Here is a 24,844-nt window from a genome sequence, read left to right as displayed (position 1 = left end):
GAATTAAGATCTCACATGCCTTGGAGCAACTAAGCCCCTGTACAACTGGAGAGCTCGTATGTTACAACTACTGAAGTTTACAGGCTTTGGGCCCACACCTTGCAACTAGAGAGTCTATGTGCCACAATGAAAGCTCCTGCATGCTGCAACTAAGTCCCGATGCGGTCAAATAAGTAAAATGTATTTTTTTTAAGTGTTGCCTCAGGTATATTTTTGAACCATGATGCGTGGATAGGCATAGCTGTTAGGCTTGGAGTTGGCCTCAGAATCTTTCTCAATACAATCTTCAACATAGCCACTGCTATCCTGGAGTTTACAAGCAAGGAAAAAAAACTAGTTAGCTTCTGTAATACACTGACAGTTACATTGCAGACCCTTTTTGGACACAAGGAACAGAAACTTCATTAAGCTAAATAAAAAAGAAAATAAAGATTTATTGCAAGGATATAAACTTACAAGGATAAGGAAATCCTCAAGGTGGCTCATGAGGATTAGGTCTGGAAGAGGCAGGCTTTAAAGCAACACTTCTGAAAGACCAGATGATTTCCCTCATTTCTGCTCTCTCAGTACATCTATTCTGTTTTCTTTGAACCTGATTTCCTCTGCTTATCTTTTCAAGGGCAATAGAGTCACCAATTCCAAATCAGCATGATGATCTGGTTCAACCCCACTAAAGAATGTATCCCCCACTCCCACCCAATCTAATCACCTATATCAAGCGGTAAGGGTGAAACTGCTTATTGCAAAGACAACTAGTTTCCTTGAATTTGGTTTCCCGGGAACCAAGACTTCCTGGACTTGTTCCTTGGGATTCCTTCACTCTCCTGGTTTCCCCCTGGGGTTGACAGACTAGGACGGAATAAAAGATGCCTTCTCAACAGGACGGTTCCACTCACTGAGACTGAACCGAGGTTACATCCAAGGAAAAGAAGCAGCCTAGGCCTGTTTTCTCTGGGTAAAAGGGCATCACTGTAGCTTCATGTGAACTGACCCACTTCACAAAAGCTCAGGCTTCACTTATAAGTCTAAACTAAATAGTAAATTGTTCTTTTGCCTGTGCACATAACCAAAACAATACTAAATACAGTTGGATTATCCATCTCTGGAATATCTCTTGGCTCTCCCTACTGCCTTTCCTTGAGCCTGAGTAGCCAGCATCTAATCTATAAACTATACTGCTGAATCTCAACCTTCCCACACTACAGTCAGAAAGATCTTCAAAAAAAAAAAAAAAAAGTCTGATATGTAATTTCCTTATCTAAAAACCTTTATAGCCCCAAATAAACACTAAAGTTTTTATCATGTCTGCTGCTGCTGCTGCTAAGTCACTTCAGTCGTGTCCGACTCAGTGTGACCCCATAGATGGCAGCCCACCAGGCTCCCCCGTCCCTGGGATTCTCCAGGCAAGAACACTGGAGTGGGTTGCCATTGCCTTCTCCAATGTGTGAAAGTGAAAACTGAAAGTGAAGTCGCTCAGTCGTGTCCAACTCAGTGTGACCCCATAGATGGCAGCCTACCAGGCTCCTTCATCCATGGGATTTTCCAGGCAAGAGTACTGGAGTGGCTTGCCATTGCCTTCTCCTATCATGTCTACAAAGTCCTATATAATCTGTCTTGGCCTACCTCTCTAGGTTCATCTCATGAACCTACTCCTTCCCTGTTCTATTCACTCCAACCCTGCTAAACTCTGAACTCCTGGACTATTCTGTGCTCTCCTGCACCTCCAGGATATCCTATACTGTCACCTCTACCTGGGATTACGTTTTTCTTCTCTCCTTGTCAAGCTAACTGCTTCTTGGTATTTCTGCCTCACTGAAATATAAACTCCTTGGGGAAATCCTCCTGGGCTTAACAAACTGGTTGTTGGTACCTTTTCTTATACTCCCAAAGTATAGTATGTTTCTTTGGGATGACTCTTTGTACACTGAAAAGTATTTAACCTCAGCGTTTCCTGTCAATGCACTGTGCACTTCATGAGGGCAGGACTGCGTCTGTTTTCTTAATCACAATAGTCCCACAGCCTGGCACTGGGACTGATTTCAAATGAAGGTGTGCTGTGTGCTGATTCCACAGTGTGCTGATTCCAAATGAAGGTTTCTAAAATAGCTCTGATCTTTCACTATTCCCCTAATCTCATCAATTTCCCCACCGCCTACTACCTAAAGAAGAAATACTATACTTATTCCTACTTTATTGTCATTTCATATGCACTCTGAACTTCTATAGCTGTCTTTATTCCCTTTATCTGAAAGGCCAACTTTATGAAAATCCATCACATTTGTTAAACACTTCTACAACCTCCTCAAAATCTTTCCTGATCTATTCCCCAAAGGAAATATGACTCTGTCCTCTGAACACCTATAATACTGACAATTTTTTCATAGTAATCAGTTCTATTTTATCCCACCCTTAGACTACAAATTCATGAAAATAGTAAGTGTATCTTACTCAGCAGTTAAATTTCTGTACAAGATAAAAAGTGCCTTGTACTAGTAGGTACCCAATAAAATACTTGTTACTGAACTTGAGAAATGCAGCTCCCAACTTTTAGATTTAGACAAGTTTCCAGTTAAGCTGAGGTCAAGTTCATTGTCAATTTTAATAAATGCTTTAGAATCTGCCAGCTGCTATAAATATAAAGACCAGAGTTCATTACCTGCTTTGAGCATCTGTCTTCTCTAGCTTTTCCTGAAGTTGAATCCAGTCAATCAATGCTTTGAAATCTCTTACATAGTTATCCAGCATCATCAGCACCTCCTAATTCAAAACAAACAACAAATATTAGATTCCATTCTGAAACTAAAGAGCTTCAAGAAAAAAAATTTTAGAGTAAAGGACTTAGGAATTAATAATTTTTACACTAATATTCCTCACTGAAGAAGCAGCAAAACCCTACTGATACCTGGGGAGTGGGGGTTATTTTCATTCTGTTTGGTAAGAAATTATTGAAGCTCATAGTCTACAGACCAAGAGATGGTATTGATATTCCTTCTCAAGACTTTCTCAACTGAATATTCTTTTAACCTTTTTATCGCTATACTTAATAAACAGAAAAGTAGATGAAACATAAATGTACTGATAAATTACTTCTAAGTAAGAACTCATGCAACCACCATCCAAGACAAAAAATTTAACACTATTAATAAAAGTTCCCTGATGTCCCCCTCCAAATTCCTGTTCCAAAGTAACCACTGCTCTGACTTCTAATAGTTTTATTTTGCATGATTTTGAAATTCATAAAATGAACTCATAGACTATGTATTATTTTGTGGTTTCTGTCGTACATTTGTTTATCGGATTCATCCATATTGTAGAATGTACCTGCCATTCACTTACTGTCATATTCCAAGGTCACTCCCGAACAGTATCCTATTAACATTTATGTACCCAATTTATAGTTTATCAAATGTTATTGGGTGGTATTTATTTTAATATTTATTTACCTAATATTTACACAATCTAATGTTGATGCACATTGAAGTAATTTCCAAATTTGGGACATTACTAGTTATATGCTAGCATTCATGTACATGTTCACTGCACATATGTATTATTTCTGTTGAGTGTATGATCAAGAGTTTAATCGCTGAGTCACAGAGTAAGCCTACGTTCCACTAGCATATATAGTAACAAACTGTTTTCCAAAGTGGCTGCCACACCCAGCAGCAGTGTATGTGAACACCACTTGCTGCACACCCTCATCTATACCTGGAATTGTCCATTTTGGGTCTTCTTTTTGTGTTTTTAACCAGAGCCATTCTGGCTGATGGGGCTGTAATGGTCTCTTTTTGGTTTCAGTATGTATTTCTCTGATTATTAATGATTCTCAGCACTTTTTCATATGCTTATTGGCCAACCTCTGTTTGTAAAGTGTTATTCAAGACTCATCCCATTTTTCTAGTGTCTTTCTCTTTTTGATGTGCACAAGAACTTCTTTTGGATATGTGCCTATTGTCGATTATATGTGCAGCACATATAAGCTCACCTTTTCACTCTCCTAATGGAATGGAATCTTTTGATGAACAGAAATTCCGAATTTTAAGGTGGTCTAATTTATGACTGTTTTATCTAAAGACTGATATTATTTGTGTCATTTTTAAGTATTCTTTTCCTATCACAAGGTCAGGAAGATTTCTCCAAAATTATCTTTTAAAGCATGGGTCTGTTTCGAGAGTATCTTTTCTGTTACCAGTAGTAAATTATCATGCATTGCTACAGCTCTAAAATAAATCTCAAAACTCAGTAAATTCTCCAACTTTATCTTTGACCTCAAAGTTGTCTAGGCTAATTCCAGCCCTTTTTGCATTTCCAAACAAATTTTAGAATCAGCTTGTCAACTTCTCAAGGGTAAAAAAAATAGAATTTTAATTGCATTTGCACTGATTCTACAAGATGAACTGAAAGAAAACTGATATTCTTATAACACTGTTTTTCAAGTCTTTACAGACCTATATTTCCATATATTTATCTTACTCAGTGTGTCTAAATAATGTATTATATTTTTCTGTGTAGAGGTCTTACATATCTTTTGGTAGACTCAACCCTAAGAATAAATGGTATTTGCTTTAATTTTTTTTTCAGTTAACGTTGATTTTCCTGGATCTCCTAAGTGTGTTTATGTGTATGTGTATACACATACATATATATGTGATCTGTGAATAATGACTTCTTTTTCTCCATAAGTCTCATAACTTTTATGTCTTATTCTCTTATTCCTATGCTGGCACAAGGCTGAAAAGAAAGACACTGGCCTCCCTTGTCTCATTCACAATTTCAGAAGGAAGGCTCTCAACATCTCACCATTAAGCATGATGGTTACTCTAGAATTTTTGGAAGATTCCTTTATTATTCAGGATGTTCCCTTTTATTCTCAGTTTACTAGTTTTATCATGAATGGGTGCTGAATTTCACAAAGTATTTTCCTAAGATCACTGACATGATCATATGATTTTTCATCTTCATTCATCTAATCTGAAAAATAACATTAATTTCATACTCAAATGTTAAAGGAACATTGCAGGACTGCAAAGAACCTAACTTGATTGTGATGTACTGTCCAATTTTCAAATCACCAGATTCAATACATTGTTATCTGGTTTAGGACTTATGAATCTGTACTTCAGTATAGCCTATATTTTCCTTTCTCATAAGAGTTTTGGTTATCAAGGTTATGCTGAATGGAATTGTCTATTTTTCTATGTTCTAGAAGAATTTGCATATATGGCTTTTTTTTTCAATTTTTTATTGAGATATTATTCACAGACTATAAAACTCACCATTTTAAATTATGCAATTCATAGCTGTGCACCATATATACACAGAATTAAGCAACTGATTCCAAAACATTTTCATCATCCCCCAAAAGAAACCGTTAGCAGTCACTCCCCATTTTCCCTTCTCCCCAGCCTTTGGAAACCACTGATCAACCTTCTATATCTATGGACTGGCCTGTTCTGGACATTTCATATGAACAGAATCATATAATATGTGGTCTTTCGAGGCGGCTTCTTTTAGTTAGCATAATGTTTTCATGAGAAATGCTTGGCTGGATGAAGCACAAACTGGAAGACTGCCGGGAGAAATATCAATAACCTCAGATATGCAGATGACACCACCCTTAGGGCAGAAAGTGAAGAACTAAAGAGCCTCTTGATGAAGGTGAAAGAAGAGTGAAAAAGCTGGCTTAAAGCTCAACATTCAGAAAACTAAGATCATGCCATCCAGTCCCACCACTTCATGGCAAATATATGGGGAAACAGTGGAAACGGTGGCTAACTTTAATTTGGGGGGCTCCAAAGTCACTGCAGATGGTGACTGTAGCCATGAAATTAGAAGACGCTTACTCCTTGGAAGGAAAGTTATGACCAACCTAGACAGCATATTAAAAAGCAGAAACATTACTTTGCCAACAAAGGTCTGTCTTGTCAAGGTTATGGTTTTTCCAGTAGTCATGTATGGATGTGAGAGTTGGACTATAAAGAAGGCTGAGCACCGAAGAATTGATGTTTTTGAACTGTGGTTTTGGAGAAGACTCTTGAGAGTCCCTTGGACTGCAAGGAGATCCAACCCATCCATCCTAAAGGAGATCAGTCCCGAGTGTTCATTGGAAGGACTGATGTTGAAGCTGAAACTCCAATACTTTGGCCACCTGATGAGAAGAACTGACTCATCTGAAATGATCCTGATGCTGGGAAAGATTGAAGGCAGGAGGAGAAGGGGATGACAAAAGATGAGATGGTTGGATGGCATCACTGACTCAATGGAGATGAGTTTGAGGCTCTGGGAGTTGGTGATGGACAGGGAGGCCTGGTGTGCTGTGGTCCATGGGGTAGCAAAGAGTTGGACATGACTGAGCAACTGAACTGAACTGAACTGAACATTTTCAAGGCTCATCTACCTGGTAGCATGCATCTGTACTCCATTCCTTTCTAAAACTAAATAACTGCATAAACACAACTTGTTTTATTCACTTTCAGTTGATGGACACTTAGGCTGTTCTCACTTTTGCCTATTATGAATGCTGCTGCTGTGAACATTCATGTACAAGGTTTTATGTGAACACACGTTTCTAATTCTCTTGGGTGTATAAATGGAAGTGGATTTCCTGGGCCATATGGTAACTCTTAACTTTTAACATTAACTACCAAAATTTTTTCCACAGTAGCTGTACCATTTTACATTGCCACTAGCAATACGAGAGGGTTGCATCTTCTTCAATCCTTACCAACATTTGCTATTTTCTGACTTCTTGACTCTAGTCAACCTAATGACAGTAAAGTGATACTGTTGTTTTTATTTGATTTTCCCTGATGACTAAAAATGTTGAGCGCATATGCTTATGGACATTTGTATATCATCTGTGCAAAAGCGTCTATTCAAATTCTTTGTCCATGTTTTAACTGGGTTGTCTTTTTTATTTTTGGACTGCAGGAATTTTTCGTATACTCTGTGTATTAGACTTATCAGACATATGGTTTAAAAATATTTTCTCTCATTCTGTGAACTGTCTTTTCACTTGTGAGTGTCCTAATAACACATATAAGTTTTAAACTTAGATGAAGTTCAATTTACATATTTTTTATTTGGCTACTTGTGCTCTGGGTATAATATTTGAAAAAGCATTGCCTACTCCAAGGTTACAAAGATTTACATCTATGTTTTCTTCAAAGTTTTATAGTTTTAGCTCTTACATTTAGGTCTTTGATCCATTTTCAGTTAAATTTTGCATATGGTGTGAGGTAGGGACCCAAATTCATTCTTTGAGTGTGGATATCTAGTTGTCCCAGCAACGTTTGCTGAAAGGCAATTCTTTCCCCATGAAATAATCTTGGCACCCTTGCCAAAAAAACAGTGACCAGGGCTTCCCTGTTGGCATACTTGCTAATGCAGGAGACATGGGTTCGATCCTTGGTACTGGAGGATCCTACACGCAGTGGAGGAACTAAGACCCTGTGTCATAACTACTGAGCCTGTGCTCTAGAGCCCACGAATGGCAACTACTGAGGCCACATGACGCAACTACTGAAACCTGTGCACCACAGAGCTCTTCCTTTCTCTGCAACAAGAGAAGCCACCACAATGAGAAGGCTTCACACTGTAACGAGAGAGTAGCCCCCGCTTACTGCAACTACAGAAAAGTCTGCTCAGCAACAAAGAACCAGAATAGCCCAAAATAAATAAATAAATAAATAAAAATATTCCAACAAAAAAGTGACCACAGATGTTAACAGATTTATTGCCAAGATCTCTATGTCTATCCTTAGACGCAGATCTATATGCCTATCCTTATCCTGGCAACTCATCATTTTGATTATTATAGCTTTGAAGTAAGCTTGAATTCAGGAAGCGTGGGTCCTCCAACTCGCTCAAATTTTACCAACTGTTCCACTACTGTACTTTTATTGTTGCTGTTCAGTCACTAAGTCATGTCTGACTCTTTGTGACACCATGTGCAGCACACCAGGCTTTCCTGTCCTCCACTATCTCCCGGAGTTTGCTCAAACTCATATCCATTTCAGAGAAGGCAATGGCAACCCACTCCAGTACTCTTTGCCTGGAAAATCCCATGGACGGAGGAGCCTGGTAGGCTGCAGTCCATGGGGTTGCTACGAGTCAGACACGACTGAGCGACTTCACCTTCCCTTTTCACTTTCACGCACTGGAGAAGGAAATGGCAACCCACTCCAGTGTTGTTGCCTCAAGAATCCCAGGGACGGTGGAGCCTAGTGGGCTGCCATCTTTGGGGCTGCACAGAGTCGGATGCAACTGAAGCGACCTAGCAGCAGCAGCAGCATGCCCACTGAGTCAATGATTCCATCCAACCATCTCATTCCTCTGTTGTCCCCTTCTTCTCCTGCCCTAAATCTTTCCCAATATCAGGGTCTTTTCCAATGAGTCAGCTCTTTGCATCAGGTGGCCAAAGTATTGGAACTTCAATTTAAGCATCAGTCCTTCCAATGAATATTCAGGATTGATTTCCTTTAGGACTGATTAGTTTCATCTCCTTGCTGAACAAGGGACTCTCAAGAGTCTTCTCCAGCACTACAGCTTTGAAAGCATCAATTCTTCAGTGCTCAATCTTCTTGAGGGTTCAACTCTCACATCTGTACATGACTACTGGAAAAACCATAGCTTTGACTAGATGGACCTTTCTTGGCAAAGTGACGTCTCTGCTTTTCAATATGCTGTCTAGGTTTGTCACAGCTTTTCTTCCAAGCAGCAAGTGTCTTTAATTTTCTGCCTGCAGTCACCAACTGCAGTGATTTTGGAGCTCAAGAAGATAAAGTCTGTCACTGTTTCCATTTATCCCCCACCCATTTACCATAAATTGATGGGACTGGATGCCATGATCTTCATTTTTTGAATGTTGAGTTTTAACCCAGCTTTTCACTCTACTCTTTAACCTTCATTAAAAAAAAAAAAAAAAAACACCAAAATTCTTTAGTTCCTTTTCATTTTCTGCCATTAGGGTAGTGTCATCTGTATAATATCTGAGGTTATTGATATTTTTCCCTTCAATCTTGATTCCAGCTTCTGAGCCATCTAGCCTGGCATTTCATGTGATGTATTCTGCAAATAAGTTAAATAATCAGGGTGGCTTTCAGTTCAGTTCAGTCGCTCAGTCGTGTCCGACTCTCCGCGACCCCATGAATCACAGCACGCCAGGCCTCCCTGTCCATCACCAACTCTCGGAGTTCACTCAAACTCATGTCCACAGAGTCGGTGATGCCATCCAGCCATCTCATTCTCTGTCGTCCCCTTCTCCTCCCGCCCCCAACCTTTCCCAGCATCAGAGTCTTTTCCAGTGACTCAACTCGTCGCATGAGGTGGCCAAAGTATTGGAGTTTCAGCTTCAACATCAGTCCTTCCAATGAACATGCAGGACTGATCTCCTTTAGGATGGGTGGGTTGGATCTCCTTGCAGTCCAAGGGACTCTCAAGAGTCTTCTCCAACACCACAGTTCAAAAGCATCGATTCTTCGGCGATCAGCCTTCTTCACAGTCCAAATCTCACATCCATACATGACCACGGGAAAAACCATTGCCTTGACTAGATGGACCTTGGTTGGCAAAGTAATGTCTCTGCTTTTTAATATACTATCAAGGTTGGTCATAACTTTCCTTCCAAGGAGCAAGCGTCTTTTAATTTCATGGCTGCAATCAGCATCTGCAGTGATTTTGGAGCCCAAAAAAACAAAGTCTGATACTGTTTCCACTGTTTTTCCATCTATTTCCCATGAAGTGATGGGACCAGATGCCATGACCTTTGTTTTCTGAATGTTGAGCTTCAAGCCAACCTTTTCACTCTCCTCTTTCACTTTCATCAAGAGGCTTTTGAGGGTGGCTTTAGAGAAGAAAAATAATCTAGTCCAAGGTCCTACTGAGAATCACGCTTGTATTTAACTGTCCTGTCTTCTTCATTCTATTACTGCTCTTCCTCAGTCATTCATGACCTCATATTTTTAAAGAATATAGGCAGTTATTTTGTAATATGTCAATCAATTTAAGGTCAAATTAAATGAATTATCAGGAATACCACATTAGTGATGCTGTGGTCTTCTCAGTGCCTAATATAAAGAGGCACCCACTATGTATATGTCCTATTACTAATGATAATAAATTTGATAATTTGATAAGTGGTATCTAACAATTACCCATTTAAACTTCCTATTTTTCTCTGTACTTAAAAACTATCTTTTAGGGAGATATTCGGTAACCACAAATATCGTGTTCTTCAACAAACTTCACTAATTTAAGATGCATTGGTGATTCTTACCAGGATAAATTATTATAATAATTTCTAAATGATGGTTTTCTAATTCCATCATTCCCTCTACATTTATTACTTAGCATTCTATTATAGACAAGGTGCTTTCCCTTCTCCCTTATTTGACTATTTATTAATTTACTTATTCATAATAGTATGGATTCATCAATTTCTATATTCTTGAATGACCCATTACTGCTGCTGCTAAGTCGCTTCAGTCATGTCCGACTCTGTGCGACCCCAAAGACGGCAGCCCAGCAGGCTCCGCCGTCCCTGGGATTCTCCAGGCAAGAACACTGGAGTGGGTTGCCATTTCCTTCTCCAATGCATGAAAGTGAAAAGGGAAAGTGAAGTCGCTCAGTCGTGTCCGACTTTTAGCGACCCCATGGACTGCAGCCTATCAGGCTCCTCCGTCCATGGGATTTTCCAGGCAAGAGTACTGGAGTGGGATGCCACTGCCTTCTCCTGATCCATTACTATCACTGTTTATTTCAATACTTGAATTGTCCCAGATTTGGCAAATGGGAAGTAGTTGATGCTGGCTCTTACGTATTTCTGACATGTTACCATTGTGTCAGATTATTTCCTACTTTCTTGTCACAAAAAGATTTTCAGGTTCATCCTGTATCTTACCTGCCCCTGCCCTGGAAGCAGCTACTTCTCTAAGCAGTTCTGGTTCTTCTCATTGGAGAATGATGTATGACCTAAATGATACAAATACCTAAAGATGAGGTATTTAATATGCTCACTGATACTGGTGTGTCAGAGCTCCATGATGCTCCCAGTTGTTGCTCTTCAGTTGCTATCTCGTGCAGTGTGCTCAAATTCATGCCCATTGAGGTGGTGACCCATCTAGCCATCTCATGCTCTGTCGCCCCCTTCTTCTCCTGCCCTCAATCTTTCCTAGCATCAGGGTCTTTTCCAATTAGTCAGCTCTTCGATTCAAGTGGCCAAAGTATTGAAACTTCAGCTTAAACATCAGTCCTTCCAATGAATATTCAGGATTGATTTCCTTTAGGACTGATTAGTTTCATCTCCTTGCTGAACAAGGGACTCTCAAGAGTCTTCTCCAGCACTACAGCTTTGAAAGCATCAATTCTTCAGTGCTCAATCTTCTTGAGGGTTCAACTCTCACATCTGTACATGACTACTGGAAAAACCATAGCTTTGACTAGATGGACCTTTCTTGGCAAAGTGACGTCTCTGCTTTTCAATATGCTGTCTAGGTTTGTCACAGCTTTTCTTCCAAGCAGCAAGTGTCTTTAATTTTCTGCCTGCAGTCACCAACTGCAGTGATTTTGGAGCTCAAGAAGATAAAGTCTGTCACTGTTTCCATTTATCCCCCACCCATTTACCATAAATTGATGGGACTGGATGCCATGATCTTCATTTTTTGAATGTTGAGTTTTAACCCAGCTTTTCACTCTACTCTTTAACCTTCATTAAAAAAAAAAAAAAAAAACACCAAAATTCTTTAGTTCCTTTTCATTTTCTGCCATTAGGGTAGTGTCATCTGTATAATATCTGAGGTTATTGATATTTTTCCCTTCAATCTTGATTCCAGCTTCTGAGCCATCTAGCCTGGCATTTCATGTGATGTATTCTGCAAATAAGTTAAATAATCAGGGTGGCTTTCAGTTCAGTTCAGTCGCTCAGTCGTGTCCGACTCTCCGCGACCCCATGAATCACAGCACGCCAGGCCTCCCTGTCCATCACCAACTCTCGGAGTTCACTCAAACTCATGTCCACAGAGTCGGTGATGCCATCCAGCCATCTCATTCTCTGTCGTCCCCTTCTCCTCCCGCCCCCAACCTTTCCCAGCATCAGAGTCTTTTCCAGTGACTCAACTCGTCGCATGAGGTGGCCAAAGTATTGGAGTTTCAGCTTCAACATCAGTCCTTCCAATGAACATGCAGGACTGATCTCCTTTAGGATGGGTGGGTTGGATCTCCTTGCAGTCCAAGGGACTCTCAAGAGTCTTCTCCAACACCACAGTTCAAAAGCATCGATTCTTCGGCGATCAGCCTTCTTCACAGTCCAAATCTCACATCCATACATGACCACGGGAAAAACCATTGCCTTGACTAGATGGACCTTGGTTGGCAAAGTAATGTCTCTGCTTTTTAATATACTATCAAGGTTGGTCATAACTTTCCTTCCAAGGAGCAAGCGTCTTTTAATTTCATGGCTGCAATCAGCATCTGCAGTGATTTTGGAGCCCAAAAAAACAAAGTCTGATACTGTTTCCACTGTTTTTCCATCTATTTCCCATGAAGTGATGGGACCAGATGCCATGACCTTTGTTTTCTGAATGTTGAGCTTCAAGCCAACCTTTTCACTCTCCTCTTTCACTTTCATCAAGAGGCTTTTGAGGGTGGCTTTAGAGAAGAAAAATAATCTAGTCCAAGGTCCTACTGAGAATCACGCTTGTATTTAACTGTCCTGTCTTCTTCATTCTATTACTGCTCTTCCTCAGTCATTCATGACCTCATATTTTTAAAGAATATAGGCAGTTATTTTGTAATATGTCAATCAATTTAAGGTCAAATTAAATGAATTATCAGGAATACCACATTAGTGATGCTGTGGTCTTCTCAGTGCCTAATATAAAGAGGCACCCACTATGTATATGTCCTATTACTAATGATAATAAATTTGATAATTTGATAAGTGGTATCTAACAATTACCCATTTAAACTTCCTATTTTTCTCTGTACTTAAAAACTATCTTTTAGGGAGATATTCGGTAACCACAAATATCGTGTTCTTCAACAAACTTCACTAATTTAAGATGCATTGGTGATTCTTACCAGGATAAATTATTATAATAATTTCTAAATGATGGTTTTCTAATTCCATCATTCCCTCTACATTTATTACTTAGCATTCTATTATAGACAAGGTGCTTTCCCTTCTCCCTTATTTGACTATTTATTAATTTACTTATTCATAATAGTATGGATTCATCAATTTCTATATTCTTGAATGACCCATTACTGCTGCTGCTAAGTCGCTTCAGTCATGTCCGACTCTGTGCGACCCCAAAGACGGCAGCCCAGCAGGCTCCGCCGTCCCTGGGATTCTCCAGGCAAGAACACTGGAGTGGGTTGCCATTTCCTTCTCCAATGCATGAAAGTGAAAAGGGAAAGTGAAGTCGCTCAGTCGTGTCCGACTTTTAGCGACCCCATGGACTGCAGCCTATCAGGCTCCTCCGTCCATGGGATTTTCCAGGCAAGAGTACTGGAGTGGGATGCCACTGCCTTCTCCTGATCCATTACTATCACTGTTTATTTCAATACTTGAATTGTCCCAGATTTGGCAAATGGGAAGTAGTTGATGCTGGCTCTTACGTATTTCTGACATGTTACCATTGTGTCAGATTATTTCCTACTTTCTTGTCACAAAAAGATTTTCAGGTTCATCCTGTATCTTACCTGCCCCTGCCCTGGAAGCAGCTACTTCTCTAAGCAGTTCTGGTTCTTCTCATTGGAGAATGATGTATGACCTAAATGATACAAATACCTAAAGATGAGGTATTTAATATGCTCACTGATACTGGTGTGTCAGAGCTCCATGATGCTCCCAGTTGTTGCTCTTCAGTTGCTATCTCGTGCAGTGTGCTCAAATTCATGCCCATTGAGGTGGTGACCCATCTAGCCATCTCATGCTCTGTCGCCCCCTTCTTCTCCTGCCCTCAATCTTTCCTAGCATCAGGGTCTTTTCCAATTAGTCAGCTCTTCGATTCAAGTGGCCAAAGTATTGAAACTTCAGCTTAAACATCAGTCCTTCCAATGAATATTTAGGGTTGATTTCCTTTAGGATTGATTGGTTTCATCTCCCTGCTGTCTAAGGGACACCCATGAGTCTTCTCCAACACCACAGTTTGAAAGCATCAATTCTTCTGCGCTCAGACTTCTTTATGGTCCAGCTCTCACATCCATACATGACTATGGGAAAAACCACACCTTTGACGAGATGGATCTTAGTCAGCAAACTGATGTCTCTGCTTTTTAACACGCTGCCTAGGTTTTGTCATAGCTTTTCTTCCAAGGAGCAAGTGTCTTAATTTCATGCCTGCAGTCACCGTCCACAGTGATTTTGGAGCCCACGAAAATAAAATCTGTCCCTGTTTCCACTTTTTCCCATCTATTTGCCATGAAGTGATGGGAATGGATGGCCATGATCTTAGTTTTTTGAATGTTGAGTTTTAAACCAGTCTTTCACTCTCCTCTTTCACCCTCATCAAGACGCTCTTTAGTTCTTCTTCGCTTTCTGCCATTAAAGTGGTATCATCTGCATATCTAAGGTTATTGATATTTCTCCCCACACTCTTGATTCCAGCTTGTGAGTCATCCAGCCTAGCATTTTGCATGATGTACTCTGCATATAAGTAAATAAGCAGGGTAACAATATACAGCTTTAATGTACTCCTTTCCTATTTGTGAACCAGCCCCATTCTAACCGTTACTTCTTGTCCTGCATACAGGTTTCTCAGGAGGCAGGGAAGGTGGTCTAATATTCCCATCTCTTTAAGAATTTTCCAATTTGTTGTGATCCACACATTCAAAGGCTTCAGTGTAGTCAATGAAGCAAAAGCAGACAGTAGTAAAACAAATATACACATACACATGCACACAGGCGCACACATACACATGAACACATCTACACTATTTCTGTACCTAGCTGTGTATAGGTATTTAAAAAAGAAACGTAACTTCATACCAATGCTTCCAGATTCAATCAATCACCTATCTGTTGTTGTTGTTTAGTCGCTAAACAGCGTCTGACTCTTTGTGATACCATGAACTGCAGCACGCCAGGTTTCCCTGTTCTTCACTATCTTCCTTAGCTTGTTCAAATTCATGTCCATTGAGTCAGTGATGCTATCTAACCATCTCATCTCTGTCTTCCCCTTCTCCTCTTGCCGTCAATCTTTCCCAGCATCAGGGTCTTTTCCAGTGAGTCAGCTCTTCACATCAATCACCTATAGTTCATTCTAAACTTCTCCCTTTTCATATTGGTAAATCCTTTCTCTGAAAATGAGAAATTTTATTCCCTTTATATTCAATATCTTATTTTCTTAATATTTCTTATGTGACCAACCCACATCTGCCAGCTCCTTCTAATCCATATTTTTTTAAATGAGGTGGGAGAACAAAAGAATAGAGAAGGAGCTCTTGTATTTTTAATGTTCTATAGGACCTGCAGTCAGTTACCTTTTTCAGATCTCATAGCAATGTTAGTAGTAATATTATCTTTTTCATCACTGATACTAGTCTCCATACTTTCTAATTTCTTTTCTTGATTAACCACAGTAGCAGCTTCTGACTTTGATGATGATGTCTGATGTATGAGAGTTCTCTTTTATTAATTTCTGCTCTTTATCATTTTATTCCTTCTGATGTCTTTGGGTTTAGTTTACTTTTTCCCCTAACTTCTTGAGCTGGACATTTTGATCACTGGCTTTCAGTCTTTATTTTATTCCAGAAATTATATGCATTTTAGCATTATAAAGTTTCCTTCAGATATGACTTAGGCTCCATCTCACATATATTATTTTTGTTATTCAGTTCAAAATATTTCCTAATTTCTACTATAATTTGTCCTCTGACCAATAAATTACTCAGATTATTATTGCTGAGGCTTCCCCCTAAGGATTTCTATCTTTTCCTGGATCATGTGCCTATTATTCTTCTGCTTAAGAATTCTTCACTCTCCCTAAGCTGTCTGTAGATTTATTATTTATCACCTAGTTCTTCCAGTTAGTTATCCTCAGAAATATGAAAAGTCCCTCTACCCAAACGTTTTTACCAGTGAATGATAAAAGAAATACAGGGTATTTGATAAAGAAATACGGGGTATGTTCATCCAATTTACAGATGAAGTAAATCTACCATAGACAAAAGAATTCAAAAAATATACAAATCTGCATTGTTCAATATGGTAATCACTTGCTAACGTGGTTATCAAGTACATGAAAGGTAGCTACACTGAACTTAGACTCTGACCAAAAAGAAAGAATGTAAAAATACCTTAATAAAAATGATCATAATAAAAAATAATAATATTCATACTTATTACATGTTGAAATAATTTTTGATGTATTGGGTTAAATTTAAAATATTATGTAAGTTATTTTCATATGTTTCTTTTTGCCTTTTTAATGTAACAAGTAGGAAATTTAGAAGTACATATGTGGCTCATGTTATATTTCTATTGGGCAGCATGGACAGGTTATAGTAATGTGGAAGAACTAAAAAGATGAGATATTTTTAAATGATAAGTTTCTGATTCTACCCTTTGACCCAGTACAACTAAAATATTAGGCAGAAGTTGGTCTTAACAACACATGACACATATAAAAAAAGACTGTAATTTTACTTGACATTAAACTCAAGTTGAGTAAATAGTTTGCTGAGCCAGAGGAAAAAGTGAATATGGCCTCATACTTCAATAATACAACTATAATAGCAACTATGAAAAGGCTGGGGGTCTGATTAGCATAAGGTAAAATAAGACCACTTCCTCTGTGGGTTTTCTGTCTGTATGGAACATTTTTTTACTGCTAACCAGAATTTCCACTCTCTCTCTAGTTTGGGGAATTGGGTTTTTGCAAAGACATAAAAGGAGAAGATCCTTCTGCTTTCTACTACTTGAAAGTTAAGCACAGTAATATGATTGGAACTTAACCAATCAGACTCACTTGCCTGGGACTCTGAATCTCAAGCAAGCAAGGCAAAGATAAAGAGGAAAAGGTGGTATTTAAAAAAAAAAACACAGCAATACATCCTAGCCAGATGTTTCTCTGAAAAAAACTCCCTGGTTTCTGCCTATTTTCTAACCCTGATTCATGGGTTTTAGTATCAAATCTGTGACCTCTCCTCTCAAAGAATTAAGTTTTCTATTTAATCAGCTAGAGCCTAATTCTGTTGCTAGCTACTTGCTAGCCACTAAGCCATGGTAAGCACAATTTAAGGAGGATAATAGATAAAGTAGAACACAATAAACCAAGTGTGATAATAAGGAGGATGTTAACATCGCATCATAGTAGGAACTACAGTGAGAACTGAATGGCTAGGCTTAAAGACTAATGGGATGGTATGATAAACATCTTTACATAAGAGAAGCTCTCATAAAAGGGATTATATTATTTCCACATAAATACAAGTTATAGAACAAAGAATGCTCAGTGAAAATGACAGATTTTCACCTGCCAGAGTTGTCTCAAAAAGAGTTAGTTACCAGAGGGAATATGGTCAGGGGTAACTGTACAGTGGGTAGGTGGATTAGACAACTTGACTGACAGTTCTAAGATTCTATGATTTACTCACCAAAATAAAATTTGTTAGAAACCCACCACTATGTGTCAAAACACTGAATCAATGAAATTCAAACCACAAGAGAGAGGTATTCACTGATTTGAAACATCAATAGCATGCTAGCAAATGCTGCTCTTCAGTCTGAGTGAATTAAACAGATGATTCCCTCAGATGTCCAATGTAACATTTATCAGTGGTACTTTATGACAGAAATTAATTATAATTTACAATCCCTCTTAAAGCAAATTTCTACCCTCTCCAGTCTTGTTTAGAAATTTTTATTCTAAAGAATGGGCTGAATAAGCAAAACTATTAGTGACAAAAGATGTTTCATAATGAGTAAATTTCAGAGGATTATCTAATGAATGAAGAAGTCACATAGTCTATAGTCAGTCACTTAATTTTCAAGAGAACACTGAGTTTAGTGATCTGGTTGTGACAGCACAGAACCCAAGCCCCACTGCACTGACTCCTGGCCCACTGCTCTTTCTGCTAAGATGTTCTACACCAGCAGCAAGGAAAATAAAAAAAAGAAAAGACAGGAATGAAAAAAGTTACAAGCAAATCCATTATCAAGGGCATGCTTCCCTCCAGGGTTCTTCATCAATATTTTTTACATTTACTACTAAACTGAAGCTTTCTGAAGTCAAATCAAAGTAATAATTATAATAATGGTTAGTCTTTTAAATAATCTTTAATTCTGCTAACATATATGTGAAATAATCAGTTTAAAAAAATATACTTGGAAAAGTAAATGTCTAAAATTTTACCAGCATTTCTAAGGCAAATGATACAAAGCTGAATATATCAAAGGCCATTATAATTATGCATGATGAAAAACCAGTTTTCATAATATGGGTTACCTGCATTCTGTTTATCAAATACAGCATTTGCACAGACACTAAGCCTCCAATAACAAAATACATTTAAACTGACTGGATTTCACAGGAATCACTTCTAATTCAGTTTATCTACACTCTAATTTTCCTCTTTAGAAAATCCAAAATCACGTTACTGTGACACTACATTCTACTCATCTCACAAAGAATTTTTTCTTAGCACTGACTAGTTTTACATGAGAATGGCAATGAAAATTTTACACAAGAAAGACTTAAAAGCATAAGCCACTAGGATCCACTCCATGTCTGATGAAAGGGAATTGATGGCAAGTTTAGCTATGTGCAGACATTGCTTAATTGGCCATAGTTGCCATTTAAATGCATAAGACAAAGAACTTTAAAGTGTATTCACTTTATCAGTATCATACTATTCTCATCTTACTGTAAAGACATGCCAGTCTCACTTTACTATAAAAGGCAACTTTCCAATTCTCCCAGAAGAAAACGACAGCCAGCTATAAAAACGGTTATTTGTTTTAAAAATATATTACTTTTCCATAACAAAGTATTGGACTCGTGGTTTAGTATCAGTGGGCCTCAAAGACCTCAAAAAAACTTTTCACTTACAAATGCTTTTTTTTTTAAACATACAGGTACACTTTGGAAACCAGATCCAAGACCAATAATAAATATATGCCAAGTTATTCATAAATGAAATATAGTTCCAATCTCACTTTAGTCATAAAAGTTATATTCTACTTTAAAAGACTCTCCTGACATAGAAGTACTGTTTATTTTCTTTCTAAGGTAATCTTATTGCCAAATCACTGGTAATGAAAGTTTTCTATGATCAGGAAAAGGAAAATTTTAAAAATTTAGTTGACTTCCTTTTCTCAATTCTACTAATACAATTCAAATTCTTTAATTAAATTCATTAACTTAAGCAAACTACTTTAGGACACAGATTTAATTCAGAATAATTTCCTTGAAAAGTTTTCTACTGATTTCCCTTTTCACTGAAAGAAAAAAAGAAGAAGAAACCCTCTAAAAGGCAAGAATATAAGCAGCTATACTTCTGATACAAGCTGGCACAGAGAAAGTACATTTGGTGGCTTAAACAACCTATTTTAAGGAATGTTTAGCTCACCGTTATCAGAAATGATCAGAATGGTACCATGCAGCTGTAACCTGAGTCATGTTTTGCGAACAAGGGAATACAAACAAGACAAGCAGCTGGAGCAGCCTCACACTCACTGATGCACATCCTTCTCCTTGCAGCTATGAAGGCTATTTTGTTAAGCAGGATGAAACAGAACAAAAGTGGCTCTGAAAGTAACGTTATAGGCATTCAGATAACTACATATAGACGTGCAGCTAAAATTACCAATTAGTTTACCAATTGGCTGCAACAGATTCGATCGGTTTGTAACTAATTCTAGTTACTGGCGCACAGCAGGATGGTTGGCGCCATCCCTCTGTCCTCCTGACACACAATACGAGGTGCACAGACCCTTGGGCCCAGACATCAATACAGCCCTCCAACTCAGCTGCAGAAACGAGCACAGTTGTGCACCTCTGTGATGATGAAGAAGTAGAAATAACCATCACATAAGAAGTCAGTGATGAAGGGGCTCTTACGAAAAGCAAATGCTTTACAAAACGTGAAGCAAGTTTTAAAAAGCATTTTTTTAAACTGCTAATCTAATGTTTAAAAAAGAAATCATCTGAAAGCAAAATGGCAAGTAAATCACTTTCAAAACTGTCTAATAATAGTATTCACCCAGTCATCTTCATTCCTTTACCATTCACCTCTTTCAAATATCTCCTCTTAATTCTCAATATAAGCAAGCTGGAAAAAGAATACATACATAATATGTTCAACAAATAAAAGCCTACCAAATGAAAAGCATTCTCCTATAATTTAATCCTCACCAGGATCTTTTTGGATAAATAAAATTTGCAGTTGCCTGGGTAGTGATACAAATATGTTGCTTCAGTGGCTAACTAATTTTTAATCTCAACTCATTTGGAAGTTGCTGGACTAGATGCTCTTATGCTATTTCCCATTATGAAAACTGAGAGACCTACTGTGACTAAGTGTAAGTAGACAAAAATGCTCAAAACAATTATTAGAATGCTCAAAATCAACACTGCTGTTGCTGTTCAGTCATGTCTAACTCTTTGCTACCCCATGGACTGCAACACACCAGGCTTCCGTGTCCTTCTCTATCTCCCTGAGATTGCTCAAATTCATGTCCATCAAGTCTATGACATCATCCAACCATCTCGTCCTCTGTCGTCCCCTTCTCCTGCCTTCAACTTTTCCCAGCATCAGGGTCTTTTCCAGTGAGCTGGCTCTTCACATCAGGTGGCCAAAGTATTGGAGCTTCAGCATCACCATCAGTCCGTGCAATGATTATTCATGGTTGATTTCCTTTAGGATTGACTGGTTTGTTCCTGCAGTCCAAGGGAGTCTCAAGAGTACTCTCCAACACCACAATTCAAAAGTATCAATTCTTTGGCATCCAGCTTTTCTTATGGTCCAACTCTCACATCCATACATGACTAATAGAAAAACCACAGCTTTGACTATATGAATCTTTGTCAACAAAGTCATGTTTCTGCTTTTTAATATGCTGTCTAGGATTGTCATAACTTTTCTTCCAAGGAGCAAGCATCTTTTAATTTCACAGCTGCAGTCAGCATCCGCAGTGATTTTGGAGCCCCAAAAAATAAAGTCTGTCACTGTTTCCATTTTTACCCCATCTATTTGCCATGAAGTGATGGGACTGGCTGGATGCCATGACCTTTGTTTTCTGAATGTTGAGTTTTAAACCAGATTTTCACTCTCCTCTTTCACCTTCATTAAGTGGCTCTTTAGTTCCTCTTCGCTTTCTGCCATTAGCGTGGTGTCATCTGGATATCTGAGTTTATGCTGGTTTCTCCCAGCAATCTTGAGTCCAGCTTGCGCTTCATTCAGCCCGGCATTTCGCATGATGTACTCTGGATAGAAGTTAAATAAGCAGGGTGGCAATATACAGCCTTGATGTACTCCTTTCCCAACTTTGAACCAGTCTGTTGTTCCATGTCCGGTTCTAACTGTTGCTTCTTGACCCCCATACATGTTTCTCAGAAGGCAGGTAAGGTGGTCTGGTATTCCTGTCTCTTTAAGAATTTTCCACAGTTTGTTGTGATCCACACAACCAAAGGTTTTAGCATAGTCAATGAAGCAGATGTTTTTCTGGAATTCCCTTGCTTTTTCTATTATCTAGCATATGTTGGCAATTTGATCTCTGGTTCCTCTGCCTTTTCTAAATCCAGCTTGTACATCTGGAAGTTCTCAGTTCATGTACTGTTAAAACCTGGCTTGAAGGATTTTGAGCATTCCCTTGCTAATTGACTATGCTCCAATATAAAATAAAAAGTTTAAAATTAAATTGAAGAAATACAACACATATAATTAATAATTAGACAGTAAAACATGTAAAGCAAAAATTCCCAGAAATTCAAAGAGATATTGAAGAAATTGCAATAGCAGTGGGAGACTAAAATATTTCAGTGCCTGAGAGATCAAGGACGTTAAAAAATAAGCTAATAATTTAGAGTATGTAAATAGTAACTTTAAAAATATAAACATTAGTTTTTATCTATAGAGAACCCACTTTACTTACTCCTATCTTGTCCAAAGGATATCTGCAAATATTTAACTTCTTTACTTTCTCCACATCTATCAGGCTTCTGTGAGAGCCATTTCCTTCCCCATGAAACTTCAGTTCCCTGGCCCACTATTCCAACTATTCTCTTAACCTCTTCAATCCTTTACTTAATGAAATTCCACTGAATCTGCCTAAAAAAATACCAACCCATGACTAATTCATCTACCCACCATCTTTGGGCATTTTTGGCAAGTGACTGAATGCTAGTAAGTATTCAGTCAGGGTAGAGGGGAATCACATAACTGTGTAGACGTATCTTTACCCCAAAAATGTATGTAGTCTCATTGTTTTACACAGACATTTAACATCTATTTACTATTTATCTACACAGTATTTATCTATTACTGTGTTCCAGTTCCAGAGGTTAAAGCGTCTGCCTCCAATGCGGGAGACCTGGGTTCGATCCCTGGATCGGGAAGATCCCCTAGAGAAGGAAACGGTAACCAACTCCAGTATTCTTGCCTGGAGAATCCCTTGGACAGAGAAGCCTGGTAGGCTACAGTCCACGGGGTCGCAAAGAGTCGGACACGACTGAGCGACGGAACGGAACGGTGTTCCAGTTCCAAGAACTGATGACAGAGTGGTAAACAAGACTGTGTGGTTTCTGTCTTCTGGGAGCTTAATGTCTAGTAAGGGAGACAGATATAAAATCAACAAAATAAACAATTATGTAGTTTCAACTGTGATAAAATGTTTCTAGGGAAAGTATACTATGAGAGTATAGTCAGGCCATACATGCCCAAGCAGAACCCATAGATATCCAGGGCTGAATGTATTACATCATTTTATAAAAGGGGCTTGAGCATCCGTGGATATTGGTATCCACATGGCAAGGGTAGGAGAGGTGTCTCGGAACCAATCCCATGCAGATATGAGGGTGAACTCTATATTAGCAGGGAACCTGATTTAGTCTGAAACATGATAAGCTCCCCTGAGAAAGTGACACTTAAATTGAAACCTATACTAGGAATGGGAGTTAGGTAAAAAGGATGGGGGAGGTGAAGAGGTGCTGGGCAAGAAGAGTGAGGATGAGTGTCTCGGCAAAAAATTCAGAACGTGGAAAGGTCTGAAGACTTGCGGGTACCTGACATGTTTGAGTAATCAAAAGAAGGCTAGTTTAAATGAGGCAGAAGGGAGGAGAGAAAAGTAGTGTGAAATGAGGTTTACACAAATCAACTCACTCAAGATTTGAAGGTCATGCTGGAGATTTTAATGTACAGAGCAAAGGGAAACTTTTGAGGAGCTATAATCAAAGAAATCAGAGCTCATATTTGTTGTTTTTTTTTAAGTATTAGTTTGCCTATCGTATAGAGAATGGATTGGAAGGATGCAGGGGGTCCTGCTAAAAGATTTCAATTGTGATCCAGGGATTTTACTAATATAATGGCAACTTGGACTAGAATGGTAGCAGTAGAGAATAAGAGACGTGGACAGGTTGGAAAGATTTAGGAGGTAATACTCAAAGAGTATTAAAAAGCAGAGACATTACTTTGCCAACAAAGGTCCATCCAGTCAAAGCTATGGTTTTTCCAGTATGGATGTGAGAGTTGGACTATAAAGAAAGCTGAGCGCAGAAGAATTGATGCTTTTGAACTGTGGTGTTGGAGAAAACTCTTGAGAGTCCCTTGTACTGCAAGGAGATCCAACCAGTCCATCCTAAAGGCGATCGGTCCTGGGTGTTCACTAGAAGGACTGATGCTGAAGCTGAAACTCCAATACTTTGGCCACCTGGTGCAAAGAACTGACTCATCTGAGAAGACCCTGATGCTGGGAAAGGTTGAAGGCAGGAGGAGAAGGGGACAACAGAGGATGAGATGGTTGGATGGCATCACCAACTCAATGGACATGAGTTTAAGTAAGCTCCAGGAGCTGGTGATGGACAGGGAAGCCTGGTGTGCTGCAGTCCATTGGGTCGTCAAGAGTCGGACACGACTGACCGACTAAACTGAATTGAACTCAAAGAGGTCCATTCATTGGACAGTGGCTGGTGTGGGGTGAAGGGAAGAAGATGGAGGGGCTACCTGCCAATTCAGGGAAGCAAAATATATCTCCAGGTTTAGGGTAGAGGGAGTCATCATGAACTTGCTTCTATATACATCACTTTGACAAGCTGATATCCAAGTGGAGACGCCAACTAGTCTAGTTGGATATACAAGTCTGAAAATCAGTAGAAAGGTATAAGCTAGAGATATAAATTTAAGAATCATCAGGAAATCAACAATAAATCAAGTCATGGCATGGAGAAAACGCAGAGGGAGAAACTAATAGTGAGAAAAGAAGATGGTCTAAGACGAGCCTTAATGAATTCCCAAAAGCTAAAGGTCAGGTGGAAAAGGAAAAGCCAACAAAGAGGAAGCAGAGGCAGCAACCAACAAAGAAGGAAGAAAGCTAGCAGTGGTGGTTCTGTAAAAGCCAAAGGAGAGAGTGCTGTAAGAGCGGAGCGGTCAACAGTGTGAAATGCTACTCAGAGAGCAAGGGAGGGACTGAAAATCATCCACTGGACTGAGCAACACTGAGTGACTTTAGTAAGAGTTTAACAGGAGCTCTGATAGGGATGTGACACCAGGCTGGAGTAGACAAATGAGTTCCTGAGAGAAAAGGAAATGGAAGCCGCAAAAAGGCAGCCGTCTTCTAAGAAACTTGGCTAAGAAGGAGAGGAGGAAAATGGGGCCTGGGAGAGCAGATGAAGGGACAGGTAAAACA

At 38.9% G+C, this 24,844-nt stretch overlaps 1 protein-coding gene across 4 annotated transcripts in view; it reads right to left on the bottom strand.

The window, feature by feature from the left end:
• The window catches only part of SCAPER (S-phase cyclin A associated protein in the ER), a 420,138-nt gene that overhangs the window by 331,261 nt on the left and 64,033 nt on the right, over positions 1-24,844 (bottom strand). For all 4 annotated transcript variants that reach the window (XM_055418057.2, XM_055418061.2, XM_055418059.2 and 1 more), the window contains exon 6: positions 2,657-2,757. In XM_055418057.2, the coding sequence (XP_055274032.1) occupies positions 2,657-2,757 (101 nt within the window). The remainder of the gene's footprint in view (positions 1-2,656; positions 2,758-24,844) is intronic.

The sequence above is a fragment of the Moschus berezovskii genome, chromosome 21 (genome assembly GCF_049115385.1).
Source record: "Moschus berezovskii isolate FMDL1 chromosome 21, NW_MosBer_1.0, whole genome shotgun sequence".
Classification (NCBI taxonomy): domain Eukaryota; kingdom Metazoa; phylum Chordata; class Mammalia; order Artiodactyla; family Moschidae; genus Moschus; species Moschus berezovskii.
The sequence above is the reverse complement of the archived record's forward strand: the minus strand, read 5'-3'. Positions and strand labels throughout refer to the sequence as shown.